This window comes from Oncorhynchus tshawytscha, linkage group LG07 (genome assembly GCF_018296145.1).
Source record: "Oncorhynchus tshawytscha isolate Ot180627B linkage group LG07, Otsh_v2.0, whole genome shotgun sequence".
Classification (NCBI taxonomy): Eukaryota; Metazoa; Chordata; class Actinopteri; order Salmoniformes; family Salmonidae; genus Oncorhynchus; species Oncorhynchus tshawytscha.
In genome coordinates, this window is record NC_056435.1 from 40,368,003 (window position 1) to 40,381,095 (window position 13,093).

Here is a 13,093-nt window from a genome sequence, read left to right on the forward strand (position 1 = left end):
AGACAAAAAGAGACCCGCTTTGAGCTACTGGGCTGAGCTGAGCTCAGACATGGAGGGGGTGGCATGGGACTGTAGGGGGGGTTGGGGGAAATTAAGGTTGGAACGAACGTCAGGCAAGTTGAAGGTCCTGGAAACATGTCCCCGAGTCTGGAGAAGTGAAGGTCTGGAGAGATATGTGTTAACAACAGTTGCTTTTATGTAGTTTTGATTTGGCAGCGGCGCATATACAGTGTATCCTTTAATCCCACTGGGCAAAAACTGGTTCACCAACATTGTTTCCAATTCATTTCAACACAAATAATCAATGTGGAAAAATAATTGGGTAAAAAAAGGGCTTTTAGCATTTTGTTCACCCAACCTAAATCCAATAACATGGTACATTTTCTTGTTGATTTCACATTGAATTCATGTTAGTTGACAACTCAACCAAATTTAAATGACAATTAGAAATTGATGGAGTGTCTTTGCCCAATGGGATGTTATCTCTTATCTGAGAGGGTGGCCTGGGTCTGTATTCCACCATTTCACTAGACCTCACTCACTAACACAACACAATGAACTCTACAGAGCTGAGAATCCCATTCGCTTATCACTGATCTACGATAACACTAACACAACACTGCAATGCATCACATTACATTGCACTCAAACCCTTTGTCTCAAATAGGATCTAACTATTCTACATTTCTTAAGACAACGGTGCCACGTGTACACATTCCACAAAGTGAACTATGCGCTACAAAAACAAAGATGAACCCTTCTTCTCATGTATTCTCAACGGTGCACTCCACAAACACAATGACCACAGTAGTGCAAAGAGGCAAAACAACATAGAAATGCTCATCGGTTTTATACCATGCGCTACCCACCTTCACTGGCTCTGGCTGTTTCTCTCTCTGCCTGCCTGCCAGACTGGCACGATGCTAATTAGAGAGGCTGTGAGGGTGAATTTGAGAGGAGAGTGGGATTAGCTCGATAAGTATCAGGAATACACAGGGACGGAAGGAAAGTCATTTCAATTCTAATAATAACAAACTGTTCCAACATTCACACGGATGCATTGCAACAATTTTGTCCTCCACAATCTACATAAACGCAATTCATTCCTTTATGGAATCGACATAAAGCCAGACTGGTGGGAACATGGATGCCTGTTGTGTTGGGTGGGCTCTGCTACTGAATCCTAATATGCCATTCTCTCCTGCCATTGGTAATCACCTAGCATAGAAACAACATGGTAAATCTCTATTTCATGATATATCTCTGTGACATCATTGTGTTTAACCTAAAGTACATAATACAAATATATCTGTCTTTGATGAATGTGTGACAATATGTCCCTTTCAGTTTTGGGGGAACTCTGCAAGATTTGGTTGTTCAACATGAAAATAAGACATTCAATAGAAAGTCTATAATCTATTCTGTGACACTATGAGGTAGTGCTGGGATCTCTCCTCAGCCTCTCCATAGAGGCCACAGAGATCAGAGACAGGGCACCACAGAGACAAACAGAGCCGGATCCTCTACTCTCTGTGCCGCGGCTAGCATCAGAAGCCTAGCGCACTCTCCAGATAGAGAGAAAAACGTCTTCCCAAATTGATTTCTACGCTTCATAAAAGGCTATGCTTATACCTTATTAGATCCCTCTAACTATAATAGCTACATGCAGAATGTTTATTGGTAATGAAAGGGGATCTATGTGACAGATTCGCTAAGCGAGCCAGCCAGCGCCGCCACCGCTCAGATGAGTCTCCTCAGAAGAGGTAGAGTCGGCCTCGTAAAAACTTCAGCCTAAATAGAAGAGAATGTAATTCACTTCATGTGTGAGGAGGAGAGGAGCACTGATTTACAGTGCTAAGGCCCAGGGTCTGGCCCCCCTCCCTCTGTTCTCTACCCTCCCTCGCTCAACAGCAACCCCCCTCTACCTGGCCCAAACTTCTGAAGGACAGACACAAGTGATGCCCTTTTCTCTTCTTAATAGTCTTTGGAAGGACTCCACTGCCTGGTCCAGTCAGGAATGAGTGTTTTATTTCAGATGCAGAATGGCAGCACAGAGAGTGGGGCGCTCAGAGCAGGAGACAGGTAGCTAAATTTATAGGGACAGGTAGCTAGATTTATAAGGACAGGTAGCTAGATTTATAGGGATAGGTAGTGAGATTTATAGGGACGGGTAACTAGATATATAGGGACAGGTAGCTAGATTTATAGGGACGGGTAGCTAGATTTATAGGGACGGGTAGCTAGATTTATAGGGACGGGTAGCGAGATTTATAGGGACAGGTAGCTAGATTTATAGGGACGGGTAGCTAGATTTATAGGGACGGGTAGTGAGATTTATAGGGACGGGTAGTGAGATTTATAGGGACGGGTAGCTAGATTTATAGGGATGGGTAGCTAGATTTATAGGGACGGGTAGCTAGATTTATAGGGACGGGTAGCTAGATTTATAGGGATGGGTAGCTAGATTTATAGGGACGGGTAGCTAGATTTATAGGGATGGGTAGCTAGATTTATAGGGACGGGTAGCTAGATTTATAGGGATGGGTAGCTAGATTTATAGGGACGGGTAGCTAGATTTATAGGGACGGGTAGCTAGATTTATAGGGACGGGTAGCTAGATTTATAGGGACGGGTAGTGAGATTTATAGGGACGGGTAGTGAGATTTATAGGGACGGGTAGCTAGATTTATAGGGATGGGTAGCTAGATTTATAGGGACGGGTAGCTAGATTTATAGGGACGGGTAGCTAGATTTATAGGGACGGGTAGCTAGATTTATAGGGACGGGTAGTGAGATTTATAGGGACGGGACACTAGATTTATAGGGACAGGTAGCTATATTTATAGGGACGGGTAGCCTGGAACTAATGGCTGTGAGATATGGATCAGATCCCCTAATTTGTCAGTTGGGGTGATAAAACAGTGGGCTGGGAAAGGGCTGCTGGGAGCTGCTGGGAGATGTGTTTTAGGTGGTGGTGGGCCTGATGAAGATGGATGAGATAGTGTGACACAAGATGGCAGGCAGGGAAGGGAGGAGAGGGGGTTTGGGTTGGCTGAGTTTATGGGGCAGTGAGTTTGGGCTGTGGAGTCACTGGTAAACCAAACACTTGTCACTTCTCGTTAAACCAGGAGTCCTCCTGAGCACCCTTCCACACAAGAGCTCTCCGCTTGGAGTGGGTCCATATACCCTCACAGATAATAGTTACTTTTACTGACTGCAGTGTATACCACACACCCTGCTTTATAGATGATCACCTAGAGATCAAAAACAACTAACAGGGTAAGCCGTAACCACCACCTCAAATACTACTCAAATCTTTAAGACCTTACAACACCGCCCTTCTGCTGGGTTTCTCCCTCAGAGCACTGCCCTCTCAGCCTCCCCACTCGTTGACATCTGGAAGATGCGTCATTGCAGCTGTGCTGGAGCAGGTCAGCTCTCAGGCCAAAGGTTCTTCAGTCCTGCCCAGAGATGGGACCATTTGGGTACCTATGTGAAAACCCAGCTGGCTGACATCTTCAAAACGCACTGACACTAAACTGTCAAGTTCACACACCAAAATCCATCCTTTGGCTTTTTTAAATGTATTGATTGAATTTGGAGCAGTTTTAGAGAAGAGGCTTCACCAAGTTGTTCTTATATCAACATGTCTCCAGTGGTCAGTGTGGTTGTTTTATTGAGGATGTGTCTGAGGACTTTAGCAGGTTGATGAGGAGCAGGGTAAGAGCAGGTTGATGAGGAGCAGTGTAAGAGCAGGTTGATGAGGAGCAGGGTAAGAGCAGGTTGATGAGGAGCAGGGTAAGAGCAGGTTGATGAGGAGCAGGGTAAGAGCAGGTTGATGAGGAGCAGTGTAAGAGCAGGTTGATGAGGAGCAGGGTAAGAGCAGGTTGATGAGGAGCAGGGTAAGAGCAGGTTGATGAGGAGCAGGGTAAGAGCAGGTTGATGAGGAGCAGGGTAAGAGCAGGTTGATGAGGAGCAGGGTAAGAGCAGGTTGATGAGGAGCAGGGTAAGAGCAGGTTGATGAGGAGCAGGGTAAGAGCAGGTTGATGAGGAGCAGGGTAAGAGCAGGTTGATGAGGAGCAGGGTAAGAGCAGGTTGATGAGGAGCAGGGTAAGAGCAGGTTGATGAGGAGCAGGGTATGAGGAGCAGGGTAAGAGCAGGTTGATGAGGAGCAGGGTAAGAGCAGGTTGATGAGGAGCAGGGTAAGAGCAGGTTGATGAGGAGCAGCAGGGTAAGAGCAGGTTGATGAGGAGCAAGAGCAGGTTGATGAGGAGCAGGGTAAGAGCAGGTTGATGAGGAGCAGGGTAAGAGCAGGTTGATGAGGAGCAGGGTAAGAGCAGGTTGATGAGGAGCAGGGTAAGAGCAGGTTGATGAGGAGCAGTGTAAGAGCAGGTTGATGAGGAGCAGGGTAAGAGCAGGTTGATGAGGAGCAGGGTAAGTCTTTGGTGTTCAGATGCAATGGGGCAGTGCTCTAGCAGAGCCAATGAAAAAAACACACATGACTCCTGAAAATGAAACAACGCTACAATGGGCTCCATAGTCCGTCCAAAATCCTCCTCCCAACTACCTTGCCAAACCGCTGAGCAACATTGAAGACCGATGGTCATTATTTACTTTGGTTAACTAGAGTCAGTTTCTTGGGGTGACCTTCTCAGAAAATTAAGTTTGATTTGATCTTTGGAGACTTTCAAAGCGTTTCAAAATTAGATGATGAGGGAAACTGTATTAACAAATGATGTCCATGATTTAAATACCTCAGGTTTTCACATGACATCATTTAGCTCTATTATCTCGCAGGAGAGAAAAAGTGTCCTTTTAGTTTTCAACCCTGTTCATTTCTTTTCTTCATTTTTAGACTTCAAATTACCATCGATTTCCAGAAATACTCGAAAGAGGCAAATGCCCGAAGGGATTCTCTCTAATATGTCAATGTAATTGACCTACAAATATGGTTGTGAAGTGCCTGGAACATGGACAAGACAGAGGACTCTCTATGCTCTGTAGCCCAAGGTTTCCCAGTGGGGTAGATCGAAATTCTTACTATTTGTATGTGTATTAAACAACAGATTAACTGAATTTGGGGTCAGTGAAAAAAGATTAGAGGGTACGATACAATAGAATGTAATATTATTCATCCAAAATGTATGTTCTTGACCCTTAGAAGCACATGGGCCTGGGAGGCTCACGGGATATTGGTATACACAGTATTATCCCCAAAATTCTTGCATTCCCCCCCACCCATTTTTGTTGTTGACATAATCCACTGTCATTTAAGTTTTAAAACTGCAATATTTTCTCTCTGTCCCATGGCAAAATGTGTAGAATTGCAGGAAATTAGCTTTAAAACTGCAGCATTTTCACTGTGATGCAAAGAGGGGGGCTTTTAAAAAAACAATCCCAGGGCCCGAGACTGAATTGGTGCAGCCATGCACTGCAGAAGTCATAGTCAAAAAGTATATTTTTATCGCACTCTGAAGTAGGTGTTGTGTTCTGATATTATGAGGGGGTCCACAATAAATGTTCTATTGCTAAAGTGGTCCCCTAAACAAAACAATTTGGGAACCCCTGCTCTAGCCTACATGGCACTCTGCTCAACCAATCTTACATAGGTTTGCTGGATCTTTTCATCATCGAGACCAATCACAATGGGCTTCACAAGCTCCACTCTACAGGGTCTAAATTCAAAGATCTGTCCAAATGACATTGTAAATACGAAGCATTGTAACCCATCTGTCATAACTCAAATTATATTAGACATGCATGTCTTTTCCAGATGTATTTCATGAGACATGCTTTACACTGTAATGGAGGAAAATCTTCAAAAAAGAGATTCATCAAATAATAACTGAAAGACCTTCCCAATCTCATGTTCAATTGTGCCTCATAAGCATATTTGAAACATTCTGAAATGTAATATAGCGCAAGAAAATATGCATGAGATAAATCTCTCAGCATCCTCCACCGAGTGCTGCAGTAACCAGTTAGACATCTTTCTGTTTGGAGGGTTTGCGAGACAGACAAAGACATGTGTGGAATCAGTTACCCCTAACCGCATGTTTGGAGTGTGAGGAACAGTTAGCGCGCGGGGTGGTTCAGAGTTTGGGAGGTTCAAGGGGAGTGAGCGAGGGGTTGTGGTAAGAAGAGAGGGTTGCCCTTTTTTTACTAGCATCTGATTGATTAATGTTGTTGTCAGGGCATGAGGTCCCTGGAGAGGATGAGGGACCCTCCATGATATGCACATGGTTTTACAAGCGGCGGCACGCTTGAAAGTGAGAGATGCTGGCCAAAGGCCGAAATGAGAAATCCATCAGGAATGCATTTCCTCTCTCTCTCCCTCTCTTTGTCTCACTCTCTTTCTCATCTCCTCTCTCTCTTTCTCTCCCTCCCTCCCTCCCTTCTGAACAGCTGCTGCTATAACTCTACTGTATTTTCCTTCAGTGTTACATAAAACCACATGGTACACAAGCTGTCATGCAGGTCCTGTGGAGTCTTGGGTGTAAAACAATGGAGCCTCCCCTGTCAAGGCCTTCTTAGAACAGATGAGGACTCACAGACACAACTCCCAGGTGAGGTGAGGAGGTAAAATATGGGTAAAAAAAGACCTGCACTTGGATGAATGAATATTGTCGCTAGTAACTCTACATACCTCTTGCACAATCTTCAAATTTTGCTGCATTAAAATTTCATCTAAAAAGGAATTAAATGGGATTTGTTTTGCCTCCGATCTACACAACATACTCCACAGTTCCGAAGTGAAAGAGAGGTTAAAGAAAATGTTCCAAGTGATACAATGAAGATGTCTTGATTGCGTGTCTTCACACCCCAGAGTTAATACTTGATGGAAGAACCTTGGGCAGCCATTACAGCTGTTCATCATTTTGAATAAGATTATACCAATTTTGCACAACTCTTAGGGCAACATACAGTATATCCATTGCTTTTGTCAAAATTGTTTAAGCTCAGTACATTTGGATGGGAATCATTGATTGGAAGCTATATTCAAACGTTGCCTCCGATTTTAAAGCAGATTCAACACCTCTTGGAAAGCCATTCTGGTGTCTTTGGCATTAAAAGTTGTGTAATTACCCCCCCCCCTAATAAAACTTTGTCAGTGTTAGCTTTTCTCTGGGGTGTGAAGACAACGCAATCAAGATGCCTTCTTTTATTATTAGTAGTAGTAGTAGTCGTTTTTCATATTTTTTTTAATATTATTATTTCACTTTGAAAATGTAGAGTAAGTTGTGTAGATAGGTAGATTTTTATTATTTCGTAAGACTATAGCAGGATATAAAAACTGAAGTTTGTCATGTACAGTTGTGGCCAAAAGTTTTGAGAATTATATAAATATTAATTTTCACAGTCTGCTGCCTCAGTTTGTATGATGGCAATTTGCATATACTCCAGAATGTTATGAAGAGTGATCAGATGAATTGCAATTAATTGCAGTCCCTCTTTGCCATGCAAATTAACTGAATCCCCCAAAAAACATTTCAGCCCTGCCACAAAAGCACCAGCTGACATCATGTCAGTGATTCTCTCGTTAACACAGGTGTGAGTGTTGACGACGACAAGCCCGGAGATCACTCTGTCATGCTGATTGAGTTCGAATAACAGACTGGAAGCTTCAAAAGGAGGGTGGTGCTTGGAATCATTGTTCTTTCTCTGTCAACCATGGTTACCTGCAAGGAAACACGTGCCGTCTTCATTGATTTGCACAAAAAGGGCTTCACAGGCAAGGATATTGCTGCCAGTAACGTTGCACCTAAATCAACCATTTTTCGGATCATCAAGAACTTCAAGGAGAGCGGTTCAATTGTTGTGAAGAAGACTTCAGGGTGCCCAAGAAAGTCCAGAAAGCGCCAGGACCGTCTCCTGAAGTTGATTCAGCTGCTGGATCAGGGCACCACCAGTACAGAGGTTGCTCAGGAATGGCAGCAGGCAGGTGTGAGTGCATCTGCACGCACAGTGAGGCAAAAACTTTTGGGGGATGGCCTGGTGTTAAGAAGGGCAGCAAAGAAGCCACTTCTCTCCAGGAAAAACATCAGGGATAGACTGATATTCTGCAAAAGGTACAGGGATTGGACTGTTGAGGACTGGGGTAAAGTCATTTTCTCTGATGATTCCCCTTTCCGATTGTTTGGGGCATCCGGAAAAAACCTTGTCCGGAGAAGACCAGGTGAGCGCTACCATCAGTCCTGTGTCTTGCCAACAGTAAAGCGTCCTGAGATCATTCATGTGTGGGGTTGCATCGCAGCCAAGGGAGTGGGCTCACTCACAATTTTGCCTAAGAACACAGGCATGAATAAAGAATGGTACCAACACATCCTCGGAGAGCAACTTCTCCCAACCATCCAGGAACAGTTTGGTGACAAACAATGCCTTTTCCAGCATGATGGAGCACCTTGACATAAGGCATAAGTGATAACTAAGTGGCTAAGGGAACAAAACATCAATATTTTGGGTCTAAGGCCAGGAAACTCCCCAGACCTTAATCCCATTGAGAACTTGTGGTCAGTCCTCAAGAGGCAGGTGGACAAACAAAAACCCACAAATTCTGACAAACTCCAAGCATTGATTATGCAAGAATGGGCTACCATCAGCCAGGATGTGGCCCAGAAGTTAATTGACAGCATGCCAGGGCAGATTACAAAGGTCTTGAAAAAGGGTCAACACTGCAAATATTGACTCTTTGCATCAACCTCATGTAATTGTCAATAAAAGCCTTTGACACTTATGAAATGGTTGGAATTATACTTCAGAATTCCATAGTAACATCTGACAAAAATATCTAAAGTCACTGAAGCAGCAAACCTTGTGGAAATTAAAATTTGTGTCATTCTCAAAACTTTTGGCCATGACAGTACAGGAAAACAGTGCTTTAGATTAGTGTGATAAACACCTGGATAATGCTCAGCAGCCATGACAGTACAGGAAAACAGTGCTAAACACCTGGATAATGCTCAGAAGCCATGACAGAGTGTGTGTGGCATTGACTGTTTGTGTGTCTAACTAACCTGCACGCGGGCCTCAGTGAGCTTGGTCCTCTGGGCCAGCTCTTCCCTGGTGTAGATGTCTGGGTAGTGTGTCCTCTCAAAGGCCTTCTCCAGCTCCTCAAGCTGCTCGGCTGTGAAGGTGGTGCGGCTGCGACGCTGCTTCCTCTTCAGGGGAAGGTCCGGCTCCGACTCCACGTCTGAACCCTCATCTGTACGATTACCTGGGCCAAAGGGGAAGAGGGAGAAGAGGGGAAGAGCCAGCTCAGTTAATACTAGGAAATACACTAAAACAATACAAGGGAATTTAGTAACAATGGAAAGGAAGTCCATTTTACTGGTTAGTTATTTATCTCTTCAGTTGTCTTTATTTTTTATTTTTTATTTAACCTTTATTAAACCAGGTAGACAAGTTCTCATTTACAACTGCGACCTGGTCAAGATAAAGCAAAGCAGTGCGACAAAAACAACAACACAGAGTTACACATAAACAAACGTACAGTCCATAACACAAAAGGAAAATCTATATACAGTGTGTGCAAATGTAGTAAGGTTAGGGAGGTAAGGCAATACATAGGCCATAGGGCAAAAATAATTACAATTTAGCATTAAAACTGGAGTGATAGATGTGCAGATCATGATGTGCAGGCAGAGATACTGGTGTGCATAAGAGCAAAAAAAATGAATAACAATATGGGCATGAGGTAGTTGGGTGGGCTATTTACAGATGGGCTGCTGTGTCTGTGTTTACCCTCAAGCCTCTGTTCTGACAGTAATCAGTCACATTTTTTGTTAATTAACCTAAATCATTGAAAAAGGCAATAAAAAGTAGGGCTGTGACGATACCAGTATCACAATATGTTTTCCATGGCAAAATAAATGTGACTCTGGATGACAACATAATGATTTTCCAACATTAGGGCTGTTTTCCTAAAGAAGTGAAATCGACTTTGTGCTTTGTTTCTATGTCACGATACTAACGAGTATCGCGGTACTGTTATCATCCCAGCCCTAATAAAAAGGATGGATGAAACCCTGAAATGGTCAATACAAGCCCTAAAAGCCACTTTTAGTAGTTTAGGGGCACAACCCACATCAGAGGCTGTCGCTTGAGGGGGAGAGGCTGCAAAGAACCTTCAAATGACAGCTTTCCCTCTCTCCGAGCACAACAGAGCAAATATTATCTTAATCTGTGGATATTTATACAGTATATAAGAGGCCTGATACCCAAACCTGCCTTGAGAGAGAGAGAGAGCGGGGGAGAGAGGCGCCAGAGGCTGGAAGCAGAGGGCCGCAGGCGGTTGGGGGCAGGAGGGGAGGGGGTGCTGGATGGAAGGGTTAATCTACCCAGGCCACCTTGCGGTTCCTCACCATACTATTCTCTCACAATGGCCCAGGGCACCTTGCTGTTCCTCACCACACTATTCTCTCACAATGGCCCAGGGCACACTGCTGCTAAAAGGAACAGTACAGCCAGAATATACAGAACACTACAACAATATCACACCAGCACCATTCAGTCCCATATTCTGTCTTTCTATGATACTGCTGTCAATAAATGAATTACAATATATCTTACAGTACTTGTATGCATTCAACTAAGCTGCTGCATTTTCGCTAGAGGAATATAGATACTGCACAAAGCCATCCAATCCTGGCCAAGAGGAATGTTTCTGACAGTGAATATGTATTACCACAGCACATTACCATTATAACTGAATTTAGGAAATTGCATCATTTTCACCTCCTCTGCATGTCTATTCAAACTACATGGCCCTTTTCATTTCCTGTTATAAAATGCATATTTTCACAAATGTGCTCATTGAGACATTGACAAGCCAGTGTTGCTCTAGGCCTAGCTGGATTGCATCATACATGTACAGTCCAGAAGGAGAGAAGGGTAAAGAACAAAAAACGAGAGATAGTCTATAGAACAAAACTCATTGTCCCTTACAGAAACGCTTTCTCCCCAACTATAATGACAACCATAACGGTCTTCTGAAAGTTAGCCCAGGTGAATCCCCTGTATTGGCTATGGGCACAACTAAGCTCAGTTCAACAAAGCCCTCTCGGATGTTTCAGCATACCACATGGACAAACTGAAGCCAAATAGCCTCAAAATAACAACTGTGAGAATAAAAGAGGAACCAAATCTGGCTGGGTCTCAAGGCCAGCTCTGGAGTTTAATTAAACAAGGAATTATGGGATTATATGGAGACTATCATTACAGGCCACTCGATGAGTCTTCTGAGAACGTCTTTTTGTCCCCCAGAGCTCACGCCTAACGATTCTCTGCGGATTACATGCGGCCGCAGGACATGAGGCCGCATTCATTAAATCAATTCTTTCGTCTAACCCTTTTTAATAAAGATTGATTCCCCAACACTGGCTCCCACTTTTGTAGAGAACAGCCTTGAACATACAATGTTGAATATGTACATATATGGCATATCCCTTTGTTGGTTTTCATGAGGATGCGCATAGCGATTTGCCGCTAACTCGCCATGACAACACTTGAGACCGGCACAGCGGTCTATAGATCACTTTTCAAAGTCACCTCTGTGTCCTACAGGGCGGGGGAGGGCAAGGGTGGGGGGAAAGGGGGGCCATGCGGGCAGAGCGGAGGGCTGCTCAACGGTTTAAAACCAAACAGACACCACAAAATTCTACTTGAGTTATTCTATTTTGCTCATATTTCTCTTCCTTTGTTTATCTATGTGATCGGATGGAAAGTTGCGTAAGTGGATATAGGCTAGCCTGTCACGCCCTGGTCTAAGTATTTTGTGTTTTTCTTCATGTATTGGGTCAGGCCAGGGTGTGGCATGGGGTTTTTGTATTGTGGTGTGTTTTGTCTTGGGGTTTTGGTGTGTATGTATTGGGATTGTAGCTAGTGGGGTGATCTAGCAAAGTCTATGGCTGTCTGGAGTGGTTCTCAATCAGAGGCAGGTGTTTATCGTTGTCTCTGATTGGGAACCATATTTAGGCAGCCATATTCTTTGAGTTTGTCGTGGGTGATTCTGTCACGGTTTTCTAGGTGTGAAGGAGAGTCGGACCAAAATGCAGCGTGTAGATTACGATTCATGTTTAATGACAAACACACTAAACACAAACACTACAAAACAATAAACGTAAGGAAAACCGAAACAGCCTATACTTGTGTAAACTAACACAGAACAAGGACATCAGGACACTAAGGACAATCACCCACGACAAACTCAAAGAATATGGCTGCCTAAATATGGTTCCCAATCAGAGACAACGATAAACACCTGCCTCTGATTGAGAACCACTCCAGACAGCCATAGACTTTGCTAGATCACCCCACTAGCTACAATCCCAATACATACACACCAAAACCCCAAGACAAAACACACCACAATACAAAAACCCCATGCCACACCCTGGCCTGACCCAATACATGAAGAAAAACACAAAATACTTAGACCAGGGCGTGACATAGCCAGTACTTAAAACATTTAAAAAAGGAATCCTCCCCCTATACTCCAATGTTAGCATTTTGCAAAGGATTTACAAACAAACTGCATGACAAACAAGACTAATGAGTATGTACTGCCACCTGTCATTGAGCCCTGGTTATAGTGACATGTGTCATGGCACACGCAGCGTGCATGAACTACAGGCAGCAAGCAGCAAGCTCTCGGTGAAGGTCAACAGCCCTATTAGATGTGAGTTTGGGAAACAGGGATGTGAGAAGCAAACCTCATCTCTATCCAGATGACATTTTTCTGAACGGGATGCCAAGATTAATCAACAACACTGGGGCCCCCACATGTACCAAAATGGGTTGTGACAGAAACAGAATTTCAGTTAAATGCACTGTATGGTTCCTCTCATTGTTGGTGCAACACAGAGTTGCATGGCTGTCTGGTTAACATATTTTACTGGCCACCCTATTTTCAGGTAAAACCCTTCAGCAGACAACATAAGACTATCTACATAAACAAACAAGTCGAATTATAATGACACTGCGTGGATTACACAGTATCCACATCGTTTCATTTAAATATGTCTAACATGTTATACTTTATTCAAACAGCTGGAAACAAAGGGGGAGATAGGCAAGCAGGAGAGCAGACAGGCAA

The 13,093-nt window shown here is 43.7% G+C and overlaps 1 protein-coding gene across 8 annotated transcripts in view; it reads right to left on the reverse strand.

Moving 5' to 3' along the window:
- Positions 1 to 13,093, reverse strand: part of LOC112255262 (paired box protein Pax-7-like) — an 82,784-nt gene that overhangs the window by 36,464 nt on the left and 33,227 nt on the right. For 4 of the 8 annotated variants that reach the window (XM_042324410.1, XM_042324408.1, XM_042324406.1 and 1 more), the window contains exon 5: positions 9,015 to 9,202. In XM_042324410.1, the coding sequence (XP_042180344.1) occupies positions 9,015 to 9,202 (188 nt within the window). Of the gene's footprint in view, positions 1 to 9,014; positions 9,215 to 13,093 lie in introns of all 8 variants that reach the window. The other 4 variants (XM_042324409.1, XM_042324407.1, XM_042324405.1 and 1 more) reach the window with 1 other exon arrangement.